The following is a 24854-nucleotide window of genomic DNA, read 5'->3' as shown; positions in this document are numbered from 1 at the left end:
TCTCTGCATCTGAGCTACAATTTCTTCTGCAGGTAAGAAGGAAGAGAGGGAGGGTAGCAACTACAGGTGACGATTATTTGTAGTTTATGACCAGCACCTCCTTACTTTGATATGTCCTGATTTGCTGGTGTGGGTAAATCTAGAGCTGTTGGATAGCATATATATTTGAATGTTAACCAGTCCTTTGAGACTGCAATAACTGTGACCAAAATAAGCAGAACTTGACATTTAAACCAATGGTTTATTAAGGTTTCAAAAGGACTGCAGTAGGAGGGAAAAAATAAAGGTGGAGCTTAGAAAGTCAGATATCTAAGCCCTTTTCCTCACAAAAGGTTGTCCTATATTTTCTTAAATAACCCCTCACATCTACTCAGTCTCCCTCAAAGCAATTAAATTTACTCATCCTCGCAGGTACAGTTTCTCCACAGATTCCTTCAGTATATACAGGGCTTAGAGAAAATACCAAAGAGGAATATAACCCAAATTCCCTCATGAGTTTCTCATTGGTCAGATTCTATAGCTCTCTGATCACATTTCCAATTTCCACTGCATTCTCTCCAACTGGCCCATATTCCTCTAGATTTAGCTGGAAGCAGACACCATATGTGGATACAAAAATACTGTTAGCAAGAAATTTTCTTGCTTCTTTCTAAGCTCGTGAGATACTTTTCTCTCTCACGAAGATATTTGCAGAAGTTCTGTAAACCATGAACACCTGTGACCTTGCAGAGCTTTGTTTATGGTACAGGAGAAAAATATTTTGACAATGGATGTTTTAGGATTTTAGCCAATCACCCCAAGGGGTGGCTGATCCTTTGTCCAATTAGACTATGAAGAAAAAAGTCTATAAATGAGTTTGTAAAATAATTAAATAAATCAATCTTGCTGCACAATTCCTGCCTGCTGGATCTTCTCTCCTCTCCTCCCTATGGCTGTGGGATACAGTAATAACCATATTTCTGCAGAGACGCCTTAGAGAACATGTACAGTTACAGTTTCAGGCAGCTATACACCTAACAACAATTTCTTCTAACTCATGCTTCCCAGCTTGCTTATGAGAATAACTTCTAAGGTTTAATGTCCTCTTAAAAGTCAAGGTATCTATTTCCTATCCTTTTATCTATAAAATGTGTTAACTCATTGCAGGAGTAAAGTAGAATGGTTTGACAGGATTTTTCTTGACTACCAGTTATTACTGTGCATTCATCAACTCCTTGATATTTGAGTTTTTTCCCCTTCATGAACTGAGATTAAGCATGTTTATAACAAATCTTTTTAACTATACTAAGCATACCCACAACATTTAACTTTTTCCCGTCAACCAAAACCTCTCCCATCTTTTACTAGACCTCAAGAAAAATGAGAATTCACCTGTAACTGCTTCAGTCAGCTCATTAAGTATCCTAGGGCAATTCCAGGACCACTGGGTCTAACACTGATTTACTTAAATATGCAGCTGTTGTTCTGTTCAGTCTTTAAATTGAGTCCATTTGCTTCATCTCTCTTTGAAAGAAGTTCACATGTTCTCTCTTCTTTGATTTTCAGCTTTCATCCCCCACCCAAGCCTCCTTTGAACTCTCTTCACTGCAAGATCACCATTCAGGCTGAGACTTACAGGGTAGCACAAGACTTTTGGGCAGACAGCCGTCAATGAACAGGCTCACAGGAGTTTGTGTGCCAGCATTTGAATGAGGGCAATGGTTTGCATTGGAATGCATGGGCTGAAGTAAGGCACAGTAGTTTGTTTATGTCTACAGCTGGCTATAAGCCCAGAATAAGCTTTTTAGGTCAGAGTAGGCTGCTGTAAAGGGAGGGAGAATGAAAGGCACACTGGCAATCTGATATTACAAATTAGTTAGCAGTTCCTTACTAACAACATAATCATATCTCTTATCCTGTCAGAACAGCCACTGCTAGACTGAAGGGTAGGTAGACAAGGTAGATTGAGTGAACCTGCAACAGTATAAGCATGGTACATACTTGGTAGCTAAACTCAGATTGCAAGTGTTTTAAGTGTTAACGCAGCTGTACTGGGAGCCCTACCTAGAAAGGTCTCCTGCTTATAGTGTTCTAAAAAATCTCCTCATGCCAACACCACAAAGCTGATAGCTGGTACCAGCATCATCTAAGGCTGATGATGAAAGGCTGGTCACAGCTCAGCAAGACACCCACCTGACAAGATCCATGCCAAGCAAGGCTTCAGATTCAGAAGCAGGTTCTCTGGTCACGACAGCTTCGTTAGCTACACACACCCCATGCTCGTTAGCTCCCATTTCTGCCCCCCAAAGCCAGGAGGGCCTGCTCAGCACAACAGCATGAGTCTTCGGCACCTGCTCAATCTCAATGTATGTGCACTGCAGAGACAGCAGCAAGAGAGAAAGTTAAACAATCACAATGTACAGAAAGGACACACGTTATTTAAAAAGTCCATGTTTCGTGAATGAACAAGCAACTTTTAAAAACAACATGTAGGTGCCATGTTTGAACCTTTATATCCTTACATTGCACAAGCCTGGGAAAATACATGTGTTGATGCTTGCAGGCTCCCAAGAGACAAGCAGGATCCAAATGCTAGAATCAGTGGAAAGCAGCAGGAGACAGACTGTACTGCTACACTGAAAACACAGATCATACTTGTACACAGTAACAACATCAAACCATTCTACCACCTCCCCTAAGCACCATCTCCAGTACTTTATTAAGTACATAGTGTAACAGTGGTAACTGGGACAAAATACATGAGAAGGCTTCCTCCTCTCCCTTGCTGCCTCCCCTGCAGCTGCCCCCAAGACAGAGACAACTGGTAGAAAGAGGAAAAAAAAAAACAAGCCTTGAAAGATTCAGTAGTATGCTTTGATAAACAGTCACAAAACTAAAACATGGGTATTGCTGTTGCTTAAACTGGTGTTTCTACTATTTTAAATGGTCTACTTTAATTACATATCTGTGGATGTACTCTGACAAGTCAAAAATACAAAGGAAAGCTGCAGAGAAGCCATTGAAACTGCAAGGAAGAAAGAAATTATGTTATGTTTCAAACACATTTACTTCCCCTCATAACAAGCGCTTGCCTTCAAAACAAGCATTATTTTCCCAGACAGCATAGATGAGAGCTCAATCCATCATTACATCATTGGCTTGTGCAAACCAAAGAAATGGACTTTACACTTTACTGTTGAGTTCACATCAAGTTTTTCAAGGATCAAACTCTGCAGAACTTGCATCTGAGAAAACTAAAGTTATCTGTATTTACAAGGCATCTCTTAGGGTCCAGCATTCCTGTTGTAACTTCTTCCTTACAGGAAGTAATCTGCAACAGTTTTTTGGGGGAATATATGATCAGGCATATCAAGGTAAACAGGATCATCAGAATGGACTAAAAGTTATTTGCCTTGTTTGCCTGGCTGTGTCTATATTAAAACCTAAAGCCAAAGAAATCATCCAAAATTATCAGAGCAGTGAGAAGCTTTGTTTTTTTACCAGCCTGTCTTTCCCCCCTTAAAGATTATACAGCATGATCATCTTCAGCCTCCAGTCTTGAGCCATGATTTTTACAGTAATAGTTCCTCTAGCATGCAATTAAAGCATGTAATAGACTATCTCTGGTCAAAAATGGGATTTTCAGAGTCCTTCACTTTGACCACGCAAGAGGGATACAAGAAATGAGCTTGCCACCTTCATTAGGTAATGTGTGCAAATAGGTCAAAACAAAACAAAATGAAGCAGAGGGGCAGTGAACTCTTTCAGTCTAAGGACAGGCTTAGGCAACAAGATCCTGTCAGGGACTTACCTGCTGTATTTGTAGGAGAACGTCCCTAATATTTCCCCAGGCTGTTAGACCAAATTGCTTATATAGTAATACACTGTGATTTTGTAGAGGCAAATTCCTCATCTATCAAGGTGCAAAAACATTTGGCACTGGCCAGGAGCTAAGATCTGACTAATAAAAACTCTTTACAGTTCACCCTTTGCTTCATTGTGTAACCAAGTCATGCTGAAACTGACATTTCTTATCAAAACTCCCCCTTCTCCTTTTGAGCTGTCAGCAAACAAATCTCATTTTTGACATTCTGCACAATTTCATTTCAGAACATCAGGTCAGTGCTGTTTGCTTGTGTGTGAACAGAGAATAACTGCATTTGCTGCATGTGCAAAGGGGGAGCTGGAGCAGCAGGGAAAGATTACATGTCAAGACAACCCCAGAGCAGCTATCAGGCCCCAAGTCTGAAGCCTTAGCCCCCCCACATTTCACAGGTGGTCAGCTGGCTGGAGCCATCCTGCAAAGCCATCCAGGACATGAACCATCTCAACCCCACAGCAGAAAGCAAAAACCTAGGCACAGTGTGGAGGAGACTTCAGGACTCCATAAACCCACACTTGCATAGCACTTTCTGGCTGAATAGCCCTATTATACAAGGGCTTGCTTACACTGACTCTGATTTTTTAGAAGGAAAAATGATAACACTCTGAAAAGTGATAGTTAAGCCAAAAAAATGCTGAATGCCTTTCCTCTGCAAAACATACTTGCAAGGCTATCCTCACTACCAATGGCTTATTACTTGGTGCCTCATTCCAAAACCAAGCACTTCCAAAGCTGCTATTCATTGCAGAGATCTTATTGTCAATGGTAGCAGTGGAGAAAAGGGAAAGAGGAAATAGTTTGTTCCTGCTTCACGAATACAGAGCATTCTGAAAAAAATGTGGTTTTGTTTTTTTAACTATGTAATCAGAGGCCAGAAAACATCCATAGGCAACACTACACACCTCAAAATACAGCTGTCACCTTCTGTATTGCTTTTTTATGTTGCTCAACCCAAAAAGAAGTGAACATGGACCATATTTTCACACTATATTCAGTTTCCATACAATAAACCATGTACACACACAATATTCAAGCCTTATTCATATAACTTGTCTCAGAAGACCTAAACAACAGAAAAACTGTTTCAACCTGACGGTCGCTGACAGGTCTTATAAAACTAGTATTGACTTGATTCTTATTCATTTGTCACGGTTATTGACGTTGCTGAATAAGTCTTGATGAAATTTTACCTTCCCACTCTAAGTATTTACCCCAGTAAGCATAAAAAGTAGGCACTCAATGGGATTGATGTATTAAGGCAGGAGCTTGGTTCATATTTATACCAGTAGGTAAGAGCATCTCAAAAAAATAGGGTTCAGAGGTGACAGTAGATTATTAATTTTAAACATAAATCTCTCACTTTGTAACTTCACCATCTCCCCTTAAAATAACACCAGAAAACTCTTTCCCAAGAAACAAAAGGAACTGGGCTATCTACTTGTAGGACACATCAGTTGTAATGGTAGCTCAACTAGAGTCAGACACTGGATTTGCAGCACAGCAAACCACTGCTTCTTGTTCCACAGAAACCAGAACATATCCTTGCAACAGCTCGAGCACAAAAGGAAATAGTGGGGGAAAGACAACACTAGCCACCAAAAAAACCTCACTGGCCACTAGATCTCTAGAAACAGGAGCTCGGACGATGACAGGATTTCAAAACCAGGCAAAAACTCCAAACCTGTCCCCTCTCCTGCCTCCCACAGACCTGGCACATCCCTCCAGCACAACAGCAGAGCTGCCTATTCCACTAAGTGCTGTGCCAAACTAGGCAATGACAAATAAAACAGACCTCAGGTACTGCTGTGATTCTGCTTGCCACTAACCCTGTCTTCAAAATTCCTGAAGTGTCCAACCTCAGCGTTTCCTAAAACTAACATTTTTCTCAGAGTATGAATGCTAAAACCAGAAGAATACTGACAAATTTGGTGATAAAGGCTGAGAGTGAGCGGTGTCAGGCTCCATGGATTTTCTAGAACTCAAGCCCTGAAAGCGGCATAACTGGCATCCTGCCCTGTGACAGTAAATTCCCGTCAGAAAACATAAAACTAAAGAAGAGAGACTTCACATACAAGAGATGCAGCCAACAACTTTAGAGAGAATTGAGCAGGCTGGGAACTAATGATATTTCTTTATTTCACTTACAGTATCAAGAAGAGAATCTTATCAAGGGAGTTCTAAGAATAGCACAAGGCACAAATGTATCTCCCACCCTAGCTAGGGCATGCAGATAAGTTGGACGTATTCCAAAACCAGACACGACAGTCATAAGCACAAGAGATTTCTTCTTTCATTAATGAAAAGAAACTATTGTGCAGTTTCTACTGTACTAAGGCTGCAGAAGCCCAATTCCTAGCACTGTCAGTCAGGTCATTATGAAATATCAATGAAATCACATAGGCTTCAGCCCTGGATAACAAAGGCAATAGTCAGGGAATGCTTCAGAAAGAAATGATCTTTGAAAAGGGGCATTAAGATTCCAGATTACAAAAGAGATCCCACCCCAACCCCCTTCCCTGCCATCAGATCCAGGCTCAAACTTGGCATTAACTCTTTGCTTAACTACTTCAAGCACTGCCATAACATAGCACATATTTGAACACAGGTAAAGTATCTATCTGTATGATTGCAGCAACTCAGTAAACTGTGCCATGGCTGCTTTTTAAACCCCTTCCAAAGGAGGGATGAAAAAAATGTGCTGAGGCAGTCTCACAACCCACTGCCTCCCTGGCCATCAAGCCATTGAGACTGACAGCCTGGTTGGAAATGTCTAGACAGGTGATTCCACAGGTGACGTGGGCTGCCTGGGCTTTCCCATCACGGTGAAGTGGAAATCTGGAAAACTAGAACAGAGTTGTTCAAGGAAGCTGCTCAGACTATCTCATGCACATGTATCTGCCAATGAGCTTTACAGACAATTCTTTTGCTGCTTATTTACAGGAACAAATTTAGTAGAGCTCAAAGAAGTGGGGGTAATTTTTCTCTGGAAAGAGAAACACACAAGCAGTAGTACACAATAGAAAGGAGGTGGTTAGCCAATGCTATTACCACTGCTTGTTTATGCACTAAGCAGAACTAAGCATAGAGTGTAAGACACGTTGGATGACTTTACCACACATGGCCATGACGGCTCCTACAGCAGCAAAACTTGTGCCACAGTGAAAGGGACAGCCATACACCAGGATAAATCCAGCCTGGGTACATCTCAAGCAGTCAGCTCCAATTCTAGTGGTCACACAGTCAAACCAGAACAGTGAGCAGAAGTCTCTCCAGCAGCAGGATGAATCCTCAGGTAGCCAGCTCTCAGAAACACACATTGTGCTACTACCTGTATCCTCACATTGTAGACAGATATAAAAGCACTTACTAATGTACAAATAGAGAACAAAGCCAATTTCTGCCACAATAAAGTGCTTCTTTCTTCTTCATATTAAGAACAGTTTTTTTCTCTTTTTATGAAGACCCTGGTGCACTTTACATACACTTTGTATTTGCATATTGCTCCCAGCTGTTTGTATTCAGTGCAACCAGTAACTATAAAATTTGAATCTTATCTCTAGCAGTAAGGATGATAGAATTTTTAATAGAAAAAAAAAATAATTAGAGAAGCTAGAAAAAGCCAAACAGTTCCCCTGTCACAAAGCAGAACTATCTATGTCCTCTGACTGACTCTAACCTGCTCTACCAAGCCACCAAGGAGCCTCAGGCATGTGAGCCACTGTATGGAAACATGCTCAGCAAAATGAAATTTAAATATCTTTAAATAAATCAAGTAGCACAGAGTGCAGCAAGGCACCCAAGGTTGAGGACAGTCTCTGGAGACACTATATGTCAGAGTTGATTTAGCAGCCAAGAATTCACCTCTTGCTTTTCAAGATACAAATTTAGCAGTCTCCTGGGTGAGGAGCAAAAGTAAAACTGAAATGGGGATGAAGCTTATTAATTTTATGTTTTAAAACAATAAGAGACAGATTTCAAAGAAGCCACAAAAAGCCCATCACAGAGCTATCCTCAGAACTCTTGGATATCCTAGGCATTTGAAATACTTGCTCACTCACTTGACACAATTAAATGGTTTGGGTCAAGATGGGAGAGTTGGCAGTTTTTTGCCCCAAATAATTCTAATACTCTCCCCTCCTCTTCCTCTCTGCTACAGTAAAAAAGGAAAATTAAAAAGATTAAGAAAAAAAAATTAGTTCAAGCTAACCAGTTTTGCTCTGGTAGCAGAAGAGAACAAATAAGCAGCACTCCTACAGTAAAAACAGGCTTTGAGAGGGCAGAAACATCCAAGAGATTATGGCTTCTACCTCTGAACTGCTGCCGGGTTGTGCACTGCGCTACAAACCAAAGTCAAACACATTAGCTTGAAGGCCAGTGGCCTGCAATGGAGTAGGAGAGAGAAAAAGCTCACATTAGCCAAGCAATCGACTGCTGAAGGCAGCAACCAGTTTCTTTGATCAGCTGCTGTCTGCCTGCACAATGCCTCTCCCCATCTCTGTGCCAGGTCTCAGGGTGAGCTGCAGCATGGTGGCTTGGGCAAAGCCATCTGTCTGCATGTGCAGGAGCTCTGCTGCCTCCCAGCCAGCACCAGGTCTCTGTGGAGAGGCAAGAATGCAGCTTCCTAAACCACCTCTGAACTGCGAGCCTTCAGACCACAACCTCAATTGTCTACATGGAGTAAGCATAAAGCTCCATCACGGGCACAAACACCACCGTGTTTCATCAAGGTTTCCTGCCAGGCACCACTTCCCCATGTCATTGGGGGTGCCCAGGTTTACATCCACACCTGCAGCAACGTGACTGTGAGTTAGCACTGCCAGTCTGACCTGGAGGCTTCCCAAAGAGCAAATTCGCGGTAGATCCTGCTGTTGATTGACTTCTGTCATGAGATTCTGAACACCTTGCCCATGACACAATGCAGATAAGCCAAACAGCTGGCAAAAAAGGGAACCAAAGTACCCCAGAACTGAACTGCAGCACTGGTGTGATGCTTGGTGATTATGACACAAACACCAGGATTAAGATACCTCCAGGTGATACAAAGCCAACTTTAATACAATCAAAGTCTGCTTTCCAAGCTTTATACTGTCTTGCAACACTAGGCAGGAACCCACCAGTTTCCTTTAAGTGAGTTTTTGTCTGCAGTCTTCAGACCAATGTACAGAAAAAAATCTTTCTGCTCCTCTGAAAACTCAGAGCAAGGAGAGGTAATGGTATCCATACCAAAAAAACCCCAACAAAACAAAACAAAACAAAAAAACCCCAAACAAAACAAAAAAACAGAGAAAACAAAAGAATAACTAAGGCATAACTATGACATGAAGTTTTAGAGAACAAAAAAATTCCTCCTACCCCACAGAAGGCTGGCTTTTAGCTCAGACCTGTGTTTAACACCAACATACTAGAAAAATTTTGCATATTCCACAGTTTTATAGACTTCTTTGCTAGTCTACCCTTTCTACTTTCCCCTTTCCATTCCTCCATAAGAAGTTGCATGCTGTTAAAAGAGCTTTTACAGCTCTACAGTGAAGCAAGAAACCATGACTATTTTGAAATAATGAATACAAGGTCAAGTTAAAGAAAAGGACGGTAGATCTAAAAGGGAAAAAAAATCCACATAGGAAATTCATCTACAAAAAAGTCATTCAGCCAACACATCTTCAGGAGAAGGAAAACCACAGCAAGCAGCAGGTTACTACAGAATAAAAGAAATCTAGTAAGTAAAACCTACCTTAAAAATAGGACAGAGCAGCTTGCATCTTAAAGAGCATTATGACAAGAATTCTCACTAACACATGACAAATTTTTAAAATCCACATCTGGGAAAAAAAAAGTCACACTTACTTTTAGCAGAGGAATTCAAAAAAGGACCTTATTTATGCTTAGGGGAGCAATATTTCACCTGCACACACAAATGCACTAGGCTGATCACTACAACAAGGAAGAGGCCTGATCAGCATCTGCCACTGCAAAATTGCAATGCAAGAGAAGAACAAACTTTTGAGAAAGTTGTCACTCACATAACACAGAAGGGTCCTTTAATGAAAAGCCCCATTGTTCAGGGTCTTGGGAACCCGCTGACATGGAGGGAAGGAATTATGTTGATGAGCTAGCTGCAGGGCTGCTTGTCGGGTAGATTGAGCCACAAAGATCAGGCTGAAAATGACTTGCAGCATTCACCGAGTTCCCCTGAGGCCCTCTCACAAACTAACTGATAGCCCCATAGCACAGCCAGCCCGATTCCTTTATGGCAACAATCTCAGCGAATTACTGTGCCATTTCTGGTTACACTGTGCATTATCACAGCTGCAAACGTGAGCAGCACAGAGTGGAAATAGGAACTAGGATACAAACTCCCTGACAGAGTCCTATGGAGCAGCCCATATCATCACTACCTCTTAACAGAAGTTCAGACCACGAGTGACAGCCACAAACAGGTAATCACAATTTGATACACACTGAACTACATTATGTGCAAAACACAGAATATAATGAAAACCAAGTCCACTATCATTGTCTAATGAAGGTAAAGAAACCAAAGCAAATATACAATATGGAATGGAGAGAAAAGCTGCTTATTTGGAAAAAAACCCCCACCAATACACCAGGATGGATGAGAGGAAAAATTTAGTCAAAGGCACAAAGGATTACTGACTTAGAACAACTATAGTGTGAAATTGATCAAACACACCTTTCCATTTGTAAATATGGTACATTTAGTTTCTCAGAACTGTTTAGTAAGTTTTACAAAGTGCAAGGGAAGGAAAGCTGTAGTAAAAAAAAAAAAAAAACCCTGCATCAACAATAACAGAAGTGTTGGCAGCTTTCGGGGGTTTTAAAGAACAAAGTAATAACCCAGAGTATGTCAAAGCTACAAATAGAAGCTTTGACACTCCTCTCCACTCCCCCATCAGTTAATTACCTCTGACAAGTTTGCTTAAAAGGTAGATAGTGTTGCATGCCTGGTACTTAACAAGGCGAAGCAGCTGAATTCAAGCCTTTTCTTAAAGCTTTTCTTGACTTTGAGGTACCACTCACTACCCATACACAACGACTGTGCAAAGCTGCCAGACAGCCCTTAGACCTAACAAAGAATTAAAATCAGTAGGGTGTTTTAACCAGCTTACTCCACTCAAAATATTCATGAGTTAAAAAAAAAAGAAAACATTAACAATACTTAGTGCTGAGTGCAATGAAGATGCAGTGATAAGCAATCACATGCACTGCTTTCAGAGAAAATTATGTTTTTATCCTGTGCTAGGAGGAAACAGCAAGAATTTTGGCAAACATCTGGAGCCTGTATGTTTCTGTACACCACTCTACTCGAAAAACCTCCAGCTAGCTAATGAAGAATTACGTAGTAGCACAGGCCAGCAGAAGCCAAAGTATACATTAATTACGACTTAAGCCCCTACTTAAAAAAAAAAAAAAAATGGCCCACTCCAGTCCCTCATCTAAACGTGCATCTTCATCACACTGCAACAAACTTTACCTTGATTAAAAAAAAATTCAACATTTAAGGAGAATGCTTGCGGACTCTGGTTAGCAGACTAAATCTACAAACTGTGCTGTGCTATGAAAAGGAACTATGCTTCCTGCTTCTAAAAGGTCTGGCAAAATAGTTGAGTTTATGACTGAATTGTAAAAAAAGGCATTAAACTGGTTAATCATGTTGTGAAAGAGGAATCATAATAGATTATTTACGGCTTAACTATATGCTTCAGCAAATTATGACACTCATCAAAGAGTAAGATATGGGGAAAAGAGACCAAAGGAATGGAGAACTCTAACAGTAAGTTGTTACAAAGTATTCTCCATTAAGGGTACAAAACAGAGAAGCTTTCCAATGTTCTTCTACCCCAGTAACAGAACTTTTTTTTTTTTTTCATTTCCAGTTCTATGAAGAGATGCTTTAAAAAAAAAAAAAAAACCTGCACTGAAGCTTTCTTCTAGTCTTATTGTCACACTTGTGTTACCTATGCCAGCACGTGTCTCCGAGGTGCTGCAGCACTGCAGTTAACTGCACGCAGTGCTCTTGGACAGGGGCAGAGGATTTGTTTACATCCAAAATTAAACCATTTAATAATGCATACATTGTACTAGATGTTGGCAGCAAAAAGAATTAAGAGAACATTAACTGTTAGAAAGAAGAGCACCAAATCCTCTGAAATTTGGAAGTGATCCCACTTGAAAAACAGAGTTAAAACTGGCACTAGCCTTAGGATATCTTCTGGGCAAGTGACAATTAGATCCATAAAGAATCTGTTGGGATGAGAGACATCAGCCTGCCACAGAACACCTCCTGTCCTCAGCCTTCTGCACAGCCACAGGGGCAGGAGGAAGCTGAATGCAGGGAACCTCACCGATTCTGCTTTCCCAGTTGCCGGTCACAGCAAGAACCTGTGGACTCTAAAAGCTCCTGGCAGTGCAGCATCAGGCTCTGTTTCCTCTGATAAAATGACTACCTGCACAGATCCTTGTCTTTGCTTCTGGTGCCTCAGTCTCTTCATTCCACCTCCACTTTACACTTTCCCCTCTTCCTGTCTTCTTGTTCATCTGTCCTTTTGCTTCACTCTTCCCCATCTGCTTATCCTTTCATTTCTCCTGTCATTGAAGCGAGCCTGCAGTAACAGACTACAATTACAGTAACTTCCAGCAGGGTCCTTTTCAACCTGCATCCATGGCATCAATGTCCAGCTTCAGGACTCCACATCCAGCCTTGCATTTAGAAAGAAGCCACAGCACTCAAAGTTGACCATGATGCAGGTGCCCAGCTACAGAACACACCAACAGAGCCAATGGCACGTACAAGAGTTAAGTTTGGCTTACAAGGCTTGCACACTCTCATTCTCCTCCTCTCATATTCCCTTATTAGAGCACAAGTTCCTCAAGGCCCAGATTTCTGTCTGCCTGTTTTGCAACCTGTGTAGCACAGTCAGCCCCCATTACTGCCAAACAACAACCATGAATGAGAATAATTTGTTTGGCACATGATAAACTCTGAAAATTGGCTTCTAGTTCCAGATAGCCAGGATATTTTTCCCTTAAAAGGAAAAAGGAATCAATAGACTAGGTGGTGCAGGAACCTGAGATGTGAACAGTTTTGCCTGTCTGATGGAGAAAGTACAGATCACAGATGTTTTCCCCAGTTAAAAAAGCTACATTCCGAGTTTGATTTTCAGGACTTTTAAAAAATCTTGTCTCTTTCTACTCAAGAGATTTGAGTGAAGTGAGCAAGGACTCCACAATCTGATGAGAAAACAGGACAGTATTAATTTCTTCCAATAACAGTGATTTCTCACAGTTTGAATGCCACAATTCACCCTTACCTCAACTTTGCTTCCTGGATCATGTTCTGCAGCAGCGAAGTAGACCACCTCCTGTACTTCATCCCTAGGCCGTGCAGAGTTCTTCCCAAACACCACCAGCCCATCTTTAGAACATGGGGGGAAGGCTACAAAACAGTAACTTGGAGGAGCTGCAGCCATCCTAGAAAGGGAAGAAAGCATGAACAAACAAAACTAGTGGGTTTTTTTATTCATAATTGCATACATTAGAGAATCATTCCATCTACTGCTGCTAACTGTAGCTAAGAGGGAATGCATTCCCTCTGTCAGTCGATTGCCCAATGATAATGGAAGAACAGGCCAGCTCAAAGGAAGCTTATCTGAATTGAACTTTAAAAATATAATAATTTCATCATTCTTCACCCAAGCCTTGTGAAGGCATAAATAGGTAAAAAGGCAAGATAACTGTGCCTTAATGAGTCTACTTAGTCCCCACAGAAAGAAGATACTTTGCATTGGAGCTGCTCAGGAACATATGACCTAGATGTATTCTGCTGACTCAGACAAGTGTAGAGACACAGAATTTTAAATAATTTAGTCCCTCTGCTCGCATGCACTTTAATATTTTTAAAAAGGAGAGATAAAACATGTTTGAGGGATTCCTGAGAGAGGACAATAGCATAACTGGAAACAGAACAAAGATACAACACAGTTACATCAAAACCTGTCAGTCAATTTATCTATTCAGATGGGAGAGACACTGAAACACTAATTGCACTTTATTTTCTCTGTGGTTTCTCTGCATTGCTGTTCTTACCTGAACTTAATTGACTGCTGTTTATTTGTTTATGCAGGCTAATGTGAAATGTTTATAGGATAATTTCAAGTGTTTGCAATGACAATATATTAAGAAAAAATATAAACTGTTTCAGGACTACGACACTACTGTAGCTGATCTTGTATACATTGCCATAGCCAGCATTTTTTCCCACCTTTCAGGAAAATTTTGGCACATATACCCACAAAATAAAAAGGTGGGCTGTTTATCACTTGGTAAAAAAGCACTCAGTGCAGATGTCTGAGCTTTCTTCATAGTTCTTATCACAGCAATAGAAACTCAGCCTCCAAACAAACAAACATCTTCCTCTTCCACAATATCCTGAAGAAGTAAAAATATTTGCACACATTTGCACTCCTTAGAAACAACCAACACATGAGTTCCCCCCGCCCCCCACCCCCAATTCATCTGCAAGACAATGCTGGGCATGGGGGAGTGTGCAAAGCTGCTTTTTTACCATTAACTTGCACATGCTTCAAACCATTCAAATTTAGCTTTTTTTTTTTTCTTCTAAGCAGTGCCATTTGAGTACATCTCACAGAATAGCAGATAATAAAACACAGGAAGAATTCCTTTTGCATAAAGACTGTAATCCATAAAATGGTAATTGTATGCCTGTAGACTACAAGCAGGTCACACAGATGCTCAACCTTGCAAAAAAAAGGTCAAGTATATCTATGTTACAAGTCCCCTCTACCAACACAATGTGAGGCAATGAATCATCCAGGGAACTCACACAATCTTTCAATTTAGGTAAAATTATATTCACCTACTTGAGCTGAAAATGCTTTAGGAAACAAACAAATCCCTTTTTACTAGCAGAGTTTAGAGCGGTAGGAAAGGACAAGCTACTTTGAGCTGGAATTACGCCAGCTGATAAAATACATCTGTAAGAGGACACTGGGCTGCAGACCTGCCTATTGTGCCTCTGAATCTGGGACATTACTGGTTCTACATGAGTGTCTTGCACACAGACATGATGAAAAGCCCCTTTCAGTTGCCACTCATGGCTTGCGAGCCATCGGAGGCTGAAGCGAAACGCGGTGCGTATGTTGAACGTTGCCAACCTTCATCACTAATGAAACCATTCAGCACCTTGCTATGAGTTATGCCAAGTATGAGTATTGCTATGTTGGTGATGTCAATGGAACTGCTTTCCAACACTCTAAGAGTTCCCATCTGCCTTCAGGTAACTCATCTTTTAGCGCACCAAATTTGCCTTCTGACACATTGCCAGATGAGCCAAAATCTTGAATAACTTGCAGACTTAGTGAGGATCTTGCTGTTCCAAAGAAGTATTTCCTTTATTCTAAACACTAACCAAGCAGATTCATTTGAAATACATGACACAGCTGAAAAATATTACACATCCAAGAGTCTAGCAAGAAAGGTTAAATTATATACAATAATAATTTTAATTAAATGAATACCTAAACATATTGGCAGATAGGCTTAAAAAGATGCGAAATGTTTCAGCACCCTGTTACTGAACAAATATGAAGGTATGCAAGGCAGGCATTTACATACCTATCATCTGACTAGGTAGGGAAAAGAATTAAAAGCTTGTAAGTATGTAATGCTCTTCAGAATTCTGAAACCTCCCTGAAATAAATAGACTCAACTGTATGTGTGATATTTCTTTTTTCCCTTAAATATACCAACAGTTACTGAACCTAAAACAAATTGCCATTTTGGTAATGCTTTTTAAGCATGAAAGTATGAGTAAGTGTATTTGTGGGATTTTTTTTTTTTTCCTTAATTATACCAACAGTTACTGAACCAAAAACAAACTTGCCATTTTGGTAATGCCTTTTAAGCATGAAAGTATGAGTAAGTAGAGCTCCCTTCAACACACAGTACATTTCCTAAGTAAGAGCAAGCTACCCAATAACTAAAGGTCACTTCAACACAGTGTATTTCATACAGGTGAGTACGTAACAGTCGAACACTATGTCAAATGTTATCACCTTATACTGAAAACATGACAGGGGAGGAGCTGGCACTGGGATCTCAGATTTCATTTTAGAGAAGGAAGACATCTAGCAGTCTACTACAGTTTAAATCTACTCAATTTGCTAGGTAGCACTTTTTCCTAGAATCTCATTTGGTTTATTTTGAATATGACAAGGATGGCCATTTCTCAGATACACTCACAACCTGCATTTGTTCAGAACTCTACTGTACTTTATCTTCCTCCACCACATAACTAAAACAGTCTGTTAGCAACCACCTATCTAAGCAGGACATTTCTACTGGTGTACTTCATGTTCTTCTTTTCTTTATTCAACTTCAGGTTGTCCTCATTCTCATTTTCATATATTTGCCACCTTTTACCCTCTTACACGGCTCAGTACCAAACAAACATCTTTCAGCCACAGGAGGAAAAGAACACTCCTCCTTCATAGTACCTCTGATAACTCAGTCTAACTTACAAAACCACCTACTGTCGTAATTCCTACACTTATTTCACAGAGTTTACTCCTCCAGTGAAAGGCAATCCTGAAAACCTTAGAAAACACAGGGAATGACTACAAATAAATCTCAAAAAACACCTTGCTGCCCATTCACACAGTTCTTTACCCCAGATCACATTAAGCATACTGGCCTGATTTTCTCAAAAGGCCGTACCTCAGACCTACATTCTGGTGGAGACAAAGGTAAACCTACACCATGTGTCTCAACTGCAAACCATTATACTCATGGATGGGCCACTGCAAGCTAAGAGAAGCAGGTACTGTACAGACCATTACAGGCTATATCCAAAGTCACTCTGCATAAGGAAGCCTGGAAACAGACAAAGAGCTGTACATTATGCTATGCCACTATATAATAACTGCTGCAGTTGCAGGAAGTTAACAGGCATCATGCTTGGTCAACCTCAAATCACTGCAGGCACAAGGGATGAAAAAAGGGTTCTGAGCAGCAGCCACAAGCTAATATACTCCACTTGCTATCTTTTTATTTGACAAAAACATGCTACAGCAGGGATGCCATCTTCCACCTGGTCATATTTTTTTTTCCAGTCTCTTGTGTTCTGACACTATAAAGAAGACTTACTTAACACGTTCCTTTATTAAGATCTTTTCTCATTGTGGTAAGTCCCATTTAACAACCGACAAGCCAAATTAATTGTATGAATATATCACCACTACTGTCAGTGGTAAAACAGACAGCACTGAGTTCGTAAGTATTTTAATGCAGAAAGGAGTGACACACATTGGGCAATCACAGAATCAAAAAGGTTGGAAAATACCTCCATGATCACCAAGTCCAACCTTTGAGCAAACACCACCACATCAACTAAATCACGGCACTAAGTGCCATGTCCAGGAGTTTCTCAAACACCTCCAGGGATGGTGACTCCACCACCTCCCTTGGCAGCCTGTTCCAGGGCTTAACAAGCCTTTCAGTGAAGAAATTCTCTGTCATGTCCAAACTGAGCCTTCTCTGGTGCAGCTCTAGACTACTTCCTCTTCTCCTGTCACTGGCTGCTTGGGAGGAAAGACTGACCCCCACCTGGCTACAGCCTCCTTTCAGGTTGTTGTAGAGAATAATGAGGTCTCCCCTGAGCCTCCTCGTCTCCAGGCTGAACATCCCCAAGCTCCCTCAGCTGCTTCTTGTAGGACTTACTCTTCGCAGCTTCACTGCCCTTCTCCGGACAGATGTCTGGCTCCAAACATCACAATGAGAAACAACAGGTATGACAATTATCAGGGCTTTATAAACATGTCTGAGCCTAGCTATACTCCTGAAATAGGGTGAACATGGGTGTGCAATTGCCTAGCACCACCTCAAGAAAACTAACCCATAAATCTTGATGAAAAAAAAAATTAATCTTCAGGTTGAAAATATTGAACCTGAAACATTTTACACTGGAGTATTTTCCATTTCACAGTATGAAGCTCTTACAGATGCTGACACGTATTTAAAAAGCTCACAAACTCCAATTAGAACAGCTTGTACTATTAGAGTCAAAATGTATCCACAATCAGAAATTTAGAGTGGTCAACAAGGAATAAAACTGCTATTAAATCTGTACATACAGCTTGTGTCAATCTAATGAAAACTCCATTTAGATGTCATTTTTCGCTTACAAAAACATGAACAGACAAATAATGCTGGAAGAGAGATTAACACATGGAATAGAGGTTGCAGTACACCATCCTCCACCTCACAAACATGAGTGTCAGAGGCTGAAGCCAAGCTCTTAAGAAAATAGAGACAGGCATAAATAATTCAGTGTGCTTTGGAGCCTTCCTTCCCCCAGACTAAGAAAACTGAAATAGCTATGTATCCACAACAAAGCACTCTGGGCTTAGCATGACAGTGTCCAAACTAAAGAAAGGAAGATTTTCATAGTATTTCGCTCTAGAGTTCTTGGGGTTTTATTCTGTTATTTCTCCAGAATAACACTGTGTACTTCTCTGAAAGCTGTAATTTGGTACTGCAATAATCTTTTATAAAGCTCAAAAATCTGACTGCTACAACAAAATTACTTCTCAGAAAAATAACTTTATCATCCCACATCAAAGAGACGTTGACTTTTCAAGTCAACTAATTTTCCTTGTTTACCAAAAAAACCTGAAGACCTTAAGCACAAAGTAATTACTAGTTTTACAAAGTTACAAATTATGTGAAAACTGGCTTGCCAACAGCAGCTTTCACGGTTGCTGTCTTATTAAGAAAATAAATTACCAAAAATAAACATTCAGTACTATGAACTATTATGATCTTGAAGGTCTTATAACAAGTTATTGTTCAAGTAATTCCAAAACTTATTTCTATAACAGTACAACTAGTTTTGCTCTTTTCTCTATCTTTTCTGTCAATTGAAGAACAAAACAATAGGCTTGTAATGAAAGCACAGCACTCACTAGGAAGCAGTGGGTGACAAAAAGGATTGGTGTGAGAAAAAAAGGGTGAAAGTAAGGGTCTGTCTTGAAATTTAACTCATGCTTATTGAACTAAACCAATATTTGCTCTTCACAATTCTTTTAATTGCTGCTCACTTCATGCCCTGCAACTTTGTCTCAGGAAAAGCTGAAGATGCCCATAACACCACATATAAAAACCCTTTGGGTTTAATACAAGTTTCTGAAATGCTAATTAGTAGTTATTGTTAATCTCAATTAAGATTTATACCAAATGACAAAGTTCTGAAGGAGCTATTCCCACACAGAGCTATTTCTTTCCCAGCAACACACCATTTAAGACATTTTAAGCGATACACGTCTACAAACAGTTCTGCCCCTAACACACTATGAAGAAGTTCTGTTTTCTACACCAATATAGTCTCTTGCTCAAAAATTTAATAATAGCCAGTCACTATCACGTATAAAGTAAAAGGTGCTACATGAGAAGGCAGCTGCCACCATTACAGATCCTCTTCACAAGAAATTGAAGCAGCACTCAAGCAGATATTAAGGATATTAAGCTTCAGTGAGACCAAGCAGTCAGCACTGACAACAGAAGAGCATTCACCTCATGTTGTGATGAGTAGCATTCAGCTGTAAAATCTGCCTGGTATTGATTAGACACAGAAGCTGGCAAAACTTCAGCTTGATCGAGCCAAACCTTCACCCAGGAGCATCATTGCTGTGTTCATTACTCAGCACAACTATGCTAGCAAGCATGGATGGAACCAGGAACAACACACCTTGCTATCATTCACCTTAGTGAGGTAGCATAGATATATTACAGACTCATCTTTCAAACATTTTCTGTATTTGTCTTCAAGAGCTTTGTTGGTATAATTGTCAAGCTCTCTGAAGCTCAGACATGATCAAAATGTTGTACAGGATGAAGACTAAACCTCTCCTAACTCCCAGTTTTTGAAGCACACCTGTGATTGTCCTAGTTAACCCATTATTAATGCTGGTAATAATCAACATCATGTTTTCAAGACAGCACAGGTGTCCACAAAAACAACCGTGGGAGTGTTAACACCAGGGTTTCATCTCAGACCTCCACAGCAGTTTGGTCAGAACATCAGTTTTATTGATCATATAGCCTGATCTTTCTACCCTGACTTCTTTGGTTCCTTCAAATTAAAGCCAGTCTTTAACAGGTGCTTTAGGTACCAGAAACACAGAGGCAGAGAAACTCCTTGCTGCTAAGTTTGGACTACATTCTGGTGACGACAGCATTTTCTTTCATATTTATCTTACAAAAGAGATTTGAGCTGCTTTTAAGGTCCAGAGAGCACATTAAACCTCTTATGAAGACATATAATGTGGTTTTGTGTATTAAAGGATAACGAATCCTCACTATATTTTGTGCTTTTATAAAACGGAAACCCAGCTGTGCAAACACTGCCGAACTATTTCAGTAACATTTTAAGATCACAATAAACCTGTTTTCATTCCAACCAGAAAGGGTAAGTGATCTCATCTGCAAGAAACATTTACAATAAAAAACTGAGAGGCAGCATATGAGCAAGGGTCCTCAGATTTGGAGCAAGGCTGTCTTATTAGGACAGGAAGAATATATTGCATGGGCCATGCACCATTTATTCTCAACTCTTCCATATTTTTAATGGTGTGGCAAAAGAAAGGTCAGTTACAATTGTTAAAACTTTGTTCAGAGCTGAGTTGTTGGTTTTCAACCTCTATTTTAACTTTGAAATTAAGATGTTTCTTGTGCCTGAGACAAGCTTGTATTTCCATTTACAAATCAAGCCCAGCATCTTATGCACATAGAGACAGACATGTGATCTCTGCACCCTGCAGAAAAGCACTGCTTCCAAAAACAGAAATGAAAAGCAAAATTCATTCAGCTGCAGGCACAGAACAAAGACAGCAAACTGGAAGGCACAATAATAATACTGTTCCCATCTAAGGAAACACTGAAAGGTTATTTTTTTTTATTCACAATTTGGACAGTTTTAATGCATGACTTATCAGGAGAGAGGAAGGTTGCATGTATTAAGAAATTAGAAAGCACAGACTGTTCCTGAATATAAAGCACAAAACCACACCAGATCCCTGTGTCCCTATGGTTTGGACATTTCATTATTAGACCTTAGTCAAATTGTTTGACTCTTTCCTAACTACCAGTAGATGATGACACCAATTTACTGCTTGAAGGTGCCACATTCAACTGTCCCTCTAAGCTGTGCCTGACAAGATACCCAAGGGGAGTTTAATCAACAGCTGAAATTTAGCAAGACATGCTCAACCCTTTTTTTTTTTTTTTTTTTTTTTTTTTACATTAACTACATGCTGAAAATTTCTCAAGAATTTACTCAAAATGGGCAACATCTCAAACTTTGAATCAGGGATTTGGGATAGCCTTTTTCTCCAGTAAATTTACTTTTATTTTTGAATTACAAGAAATAGCAATTCTCTATGCAGGCATAAAATCAAGTTGCACTTCAAAGCTTTACTAAGCTGTATGATCCCTTCAGTCATTTAACTGAACAAATGTATAATAGGCCTGGAAGGAATTGAAAATATTTCTCTTGCTGTATGTGGGAAAATTTAGAATATTCCTGGCAACAGCTGCCAGATTGCTTTAGACAGTCTAAAAAAAATCAGATAGTGGTCATCAAATGAGCATTCTGAAACTCTTCAGCACTTTAAGTCTTAACAAATGGTAAGATTTCAGCTGTTACAAGAGTTACAATCCCTTGACCAACTAGTTCTATTTTAATTTTATAATACACCCTTGTCCAAAGTATGTCCTTGCTTTCAAAGCAGGCATCTTTCAAAATAAGACAGGATCTTATTTTTTTGCCCCAAGTAATCTGAATTATGTTAATGAAAACATAGTTCTATTTAAAAACAAATCAGGGTCAGTCACGCAGAAGACAACAGATTTCAGACTCATTTCCATCACGGGCTGCACATACAGGGAAAATTCATTATTTATACAGACTTTTCACTGAGTGAGTGTCAGTGCTCTTAATTAAGTCTCCAAGCAGTCACAGAACTCTATCCCTTTTGTGGCTGCTATCCCAGCCCGCAGTTTAAGATCATATTTGTAACACTCTCCATTTTGTAGGGAAGCACCTGTTTTCTTGCTTCTGCCTTTGGGGCAGAGACCCTTGTTAGGGGCTGCTGGCATCTAAAGCATCTTTGTACAGCACACAAGCTCATAATGAGAAGTTGCTAACTGCTGCAGAACGCTTGGCCGTGCAGCTTTCGCTTTTCCTACAGAAGCAGCACAATCCCGTTTTGCTCAGCCGGGTCCTCGTCCCTGCACAAGGGAGCCTGTCCACCTCCTCGCACAGCTGGCTAATGCACGCTGACTGCTCGTCATTTCAAATTAGCAACGTTGTTACGTTAACAAGGTGCAAACTAAAAAGCATCAAAGTAGCTTGCTGGAAGTCTCCCTTTAGTTTTAAATATACCCTAAAAACCAGCAAGTGTCGCAACACTGCCAATAAGAGTTTGCAAATGTTAGGATGTAACGCAGCACGGTGTCAGAAACCAGGCATTTGGGGACTCCACAGAGAGGCAGGTCTGGGTAGCAACTCTGTTTCTCAAACTGCTGAATTTACAGCACAGAGAAAAATACACTATGGGGACAATGTCCATCTTCACAACTCTTCAAGTTCATAATACAGAAATTCTTACTAGCAGCTTCAAACATCTAGCAAATTTTCCCACAAGCAAGCTGCGTAAAGTATCCACAGTTGATGACTTCTGGAGAGGGTGGAGAGCCAAATTCAGTACCCTTTACCAAAGATACCAACCTTGGCACAAGTAAATAAATGGAGCTTAAATCATGCTGTACTTTACCAAGAGAAAAAAAAAAAACAACCAACCAAAAAAACCAATAAAAAGTTACAAATGTCTTTCAAAACTGGAAGTGACCTTTAAAAATCTCAAGCCCTAAGCATGAAATATACTTTTTGGGGGAGGACAAAACTGATACCAAGAAAGGATTTTCATCCACCACATTTGCCTCAATATAACACCTGCCTTTTTAGACTGTCAATGTAAACTCTGGGACATAAGCTACTTGGAAAAGTTCGCAGCACTACAAATGGTTTAAGTTAACTTCAGTCTTGGTTCACCTCAAAAAGCAGAAAGTCATGTGTTTGCAGAGATCTACTTCCTAAGTAGAATATGACTGGAGGTCTTTCAAGATTTTGTTTTGCCTGGCTGAAAATTTAGAGGGCATATTATGAACAAAACAGCGTGTTTGGAGGTGCCTTAAATAACTAATTCTAAAACAGCTTTTAGAGCAGTAGTTGAAACTGTAATAGCCTATAAACTAAATGAGCCAGTCACTCCACTTTGCACAAGTTCATGTGTTTATTATCTTTCAAACTACTTAGCATAGACACATAGTTTGCATCACAGAATTTACCAGGTTTACTGCAGCACAATCATTTCTCTGGGGTTATTAAAGTTTGATACCTTACAGGTATGGATGGCTTTTCTCAGTTCTGGGAACACTTTTTCATAGGGATAGATCTACAAGCATGGGCACTCATAGGATCAAGGCCCTAACAAAGCTGTCTTCTGCTTGAGAACCTGGTTAAATATTATTTATTTCCCCTTTAACTATCAGTACTGGAGGATGTTTTTTTAAGGCAGATTAATCATAGCCTGTAGAATTATTATAGTAGCACGAATAGAGATGTCAGTTTTGCAGGCTCCTGCAGGAAGGTATGTCTGCTCATCAGTGACTGAAACCATCACATACCCACCTGAGCGTAACAGTATGCTTAGAAAGGCACATGAAGCCATCTAGGTTTCAAGGTGACCATATGAAAAGGCACCTTCAAGAAAAAGATGGGGGGAAAAAACCCTCGCCGGGTCCTATAAAGAGCAGAAGGGAAAACAGCAGCGACTAGAGAGGGCAGCCAGCGAAGACGAGAGGCCGGAGAGCCTTGCTTCGAATGGGAAGGCAAAGGACAGCCGGGGACGGCATCTGCTGATGCCAGCTCCCAACCCTGAGTCCTCCCCCGCCCCGGACCCCCGCCCGCACCGCCGGGACGGGGGAGGCGGCGGCGCAGCCACGGTACGGGAGGCCCGCGGACCCCGCCCGGCGGCGCGGTGCCTCCCGCCAGCGCGGGAGCAGGTGCGCAGAGCCGCCGGGGAACATCGCCCGCACCGACTCCGGGAAACCGGCTCTGCGCCATCCTCCCGCGACATTCCCGCTGGTCCCCTCCCGCGCCATCCCCCACGGCTTCCTCCTTCTTCGCCTCCCTACATCCCTCCTTGCCTCCTCCCCTCCTTGCTTCCCTCCCTGTCCACCGCCGCCGCACAGCGCTGGCGGGGCGAGCCCCGCCGGGAAGGTCGCTGCCCGCAGACCCCGACACTTTTCCCCGCGCCGAGAAGTAACACACCAGCCCGGCCGCGCCGCTCCGAGGGGGAAGGGGGGGGGGGGGAAGGGGACGGGAAGGGGACGGGAAGATGATGGGGAGATGATGGGGAGCTGCCGCCCTGCCCCGCGGCGCTGCCGGCACCGCTCCCGTACCTGAGCCCGCTCCCGCTCCGCCCGCTCCGCTCAGCCCCTCGGCACCCCGGGCCCCGCCCCCTGCGCGCGCAGCCGCCGCCGCACGCTCCGCGCGCGAGTCCCGGCCGGCGGCGGCGGCGGAGGGCGCGGCCCCGGCCCCGGGCGTGCTGCGGCCCCGGCCCGAGCGGCTGCGGCGTCTCCCGCACCGGAGATACTCAAGAGCCGTCTGGACACGAGCCCGTGCCGCGTGCTTTGGGATGACCCTGCTTGAGCACGGAGGCTGGACCAGATGCCGCACGGTGCTCCCTTCCCACCTGACCCATTCTGTGGTGCTGCGGAGAGGCATCAGCATTTGGCGTCGTCCCTCAGCCCGTCTTGAGGACCAAGAGCGGGCATAAACGTGCCCGTCTCTTTAGGTGTTGGAAGAGAAGGGGCTTTTTTATTCAGTTTTAGTCCT

At 41.5% G+C, this 24854-nt stretch overlaps 1 protein-coding gene across 1 annotated transcript in view; it reads right to left on the bottom strand.

The window, feature by feature from the left end:
• Window positions 1-24461, bottom strand: part of SCRN1 (secernin 1) — a 37525-nt gene extending 13064 nt beyond the window's left edge. Inside the window, exons 1-3 of the mRNA XM_048302623.1 lie at window positions 24419-24461; window positions 13192-13351; window positions 2173-2354 (exon numbers count right to left, since the gene is read on the bottom strand). Coding sequence (XP_048158580.1) covers window positions 2173-2354; window positions 13192-13350 — 341 coding nt within the window. The 5' untranslated portion in view covers window position 13351; window positions 24419-24461. The remainder of the gene's footprint in view (window positions 1-2172; window positions 2355-13191; window positions 13352-24418) is intronic.
• Window positions 24462-24854: the final 393 nt, after the last annotated feature.

The sequence above is a fragment of the Corvus hawaiiensis genome, chromosome 1, assembly GCF_020740725.1.
Source record: "Corvus hawaiiensis isolate bCorHaw1 chromosome 1, bCorHaw1.pri.cur, whole genome shotgun sequence".
Classification (NCBI taxonomy): domain Eukaryota; kingdom Metazoa; phylum Chordata; class Aves; order Passeriformes; family Corvidae; genus Corvus; species Corvus hawaiiensis.
The sequence above is the reverse complement of the archived record's forward strand: the minus strand, read 5'-3'. Positions and strand labels throughout refer to the sequence as shown.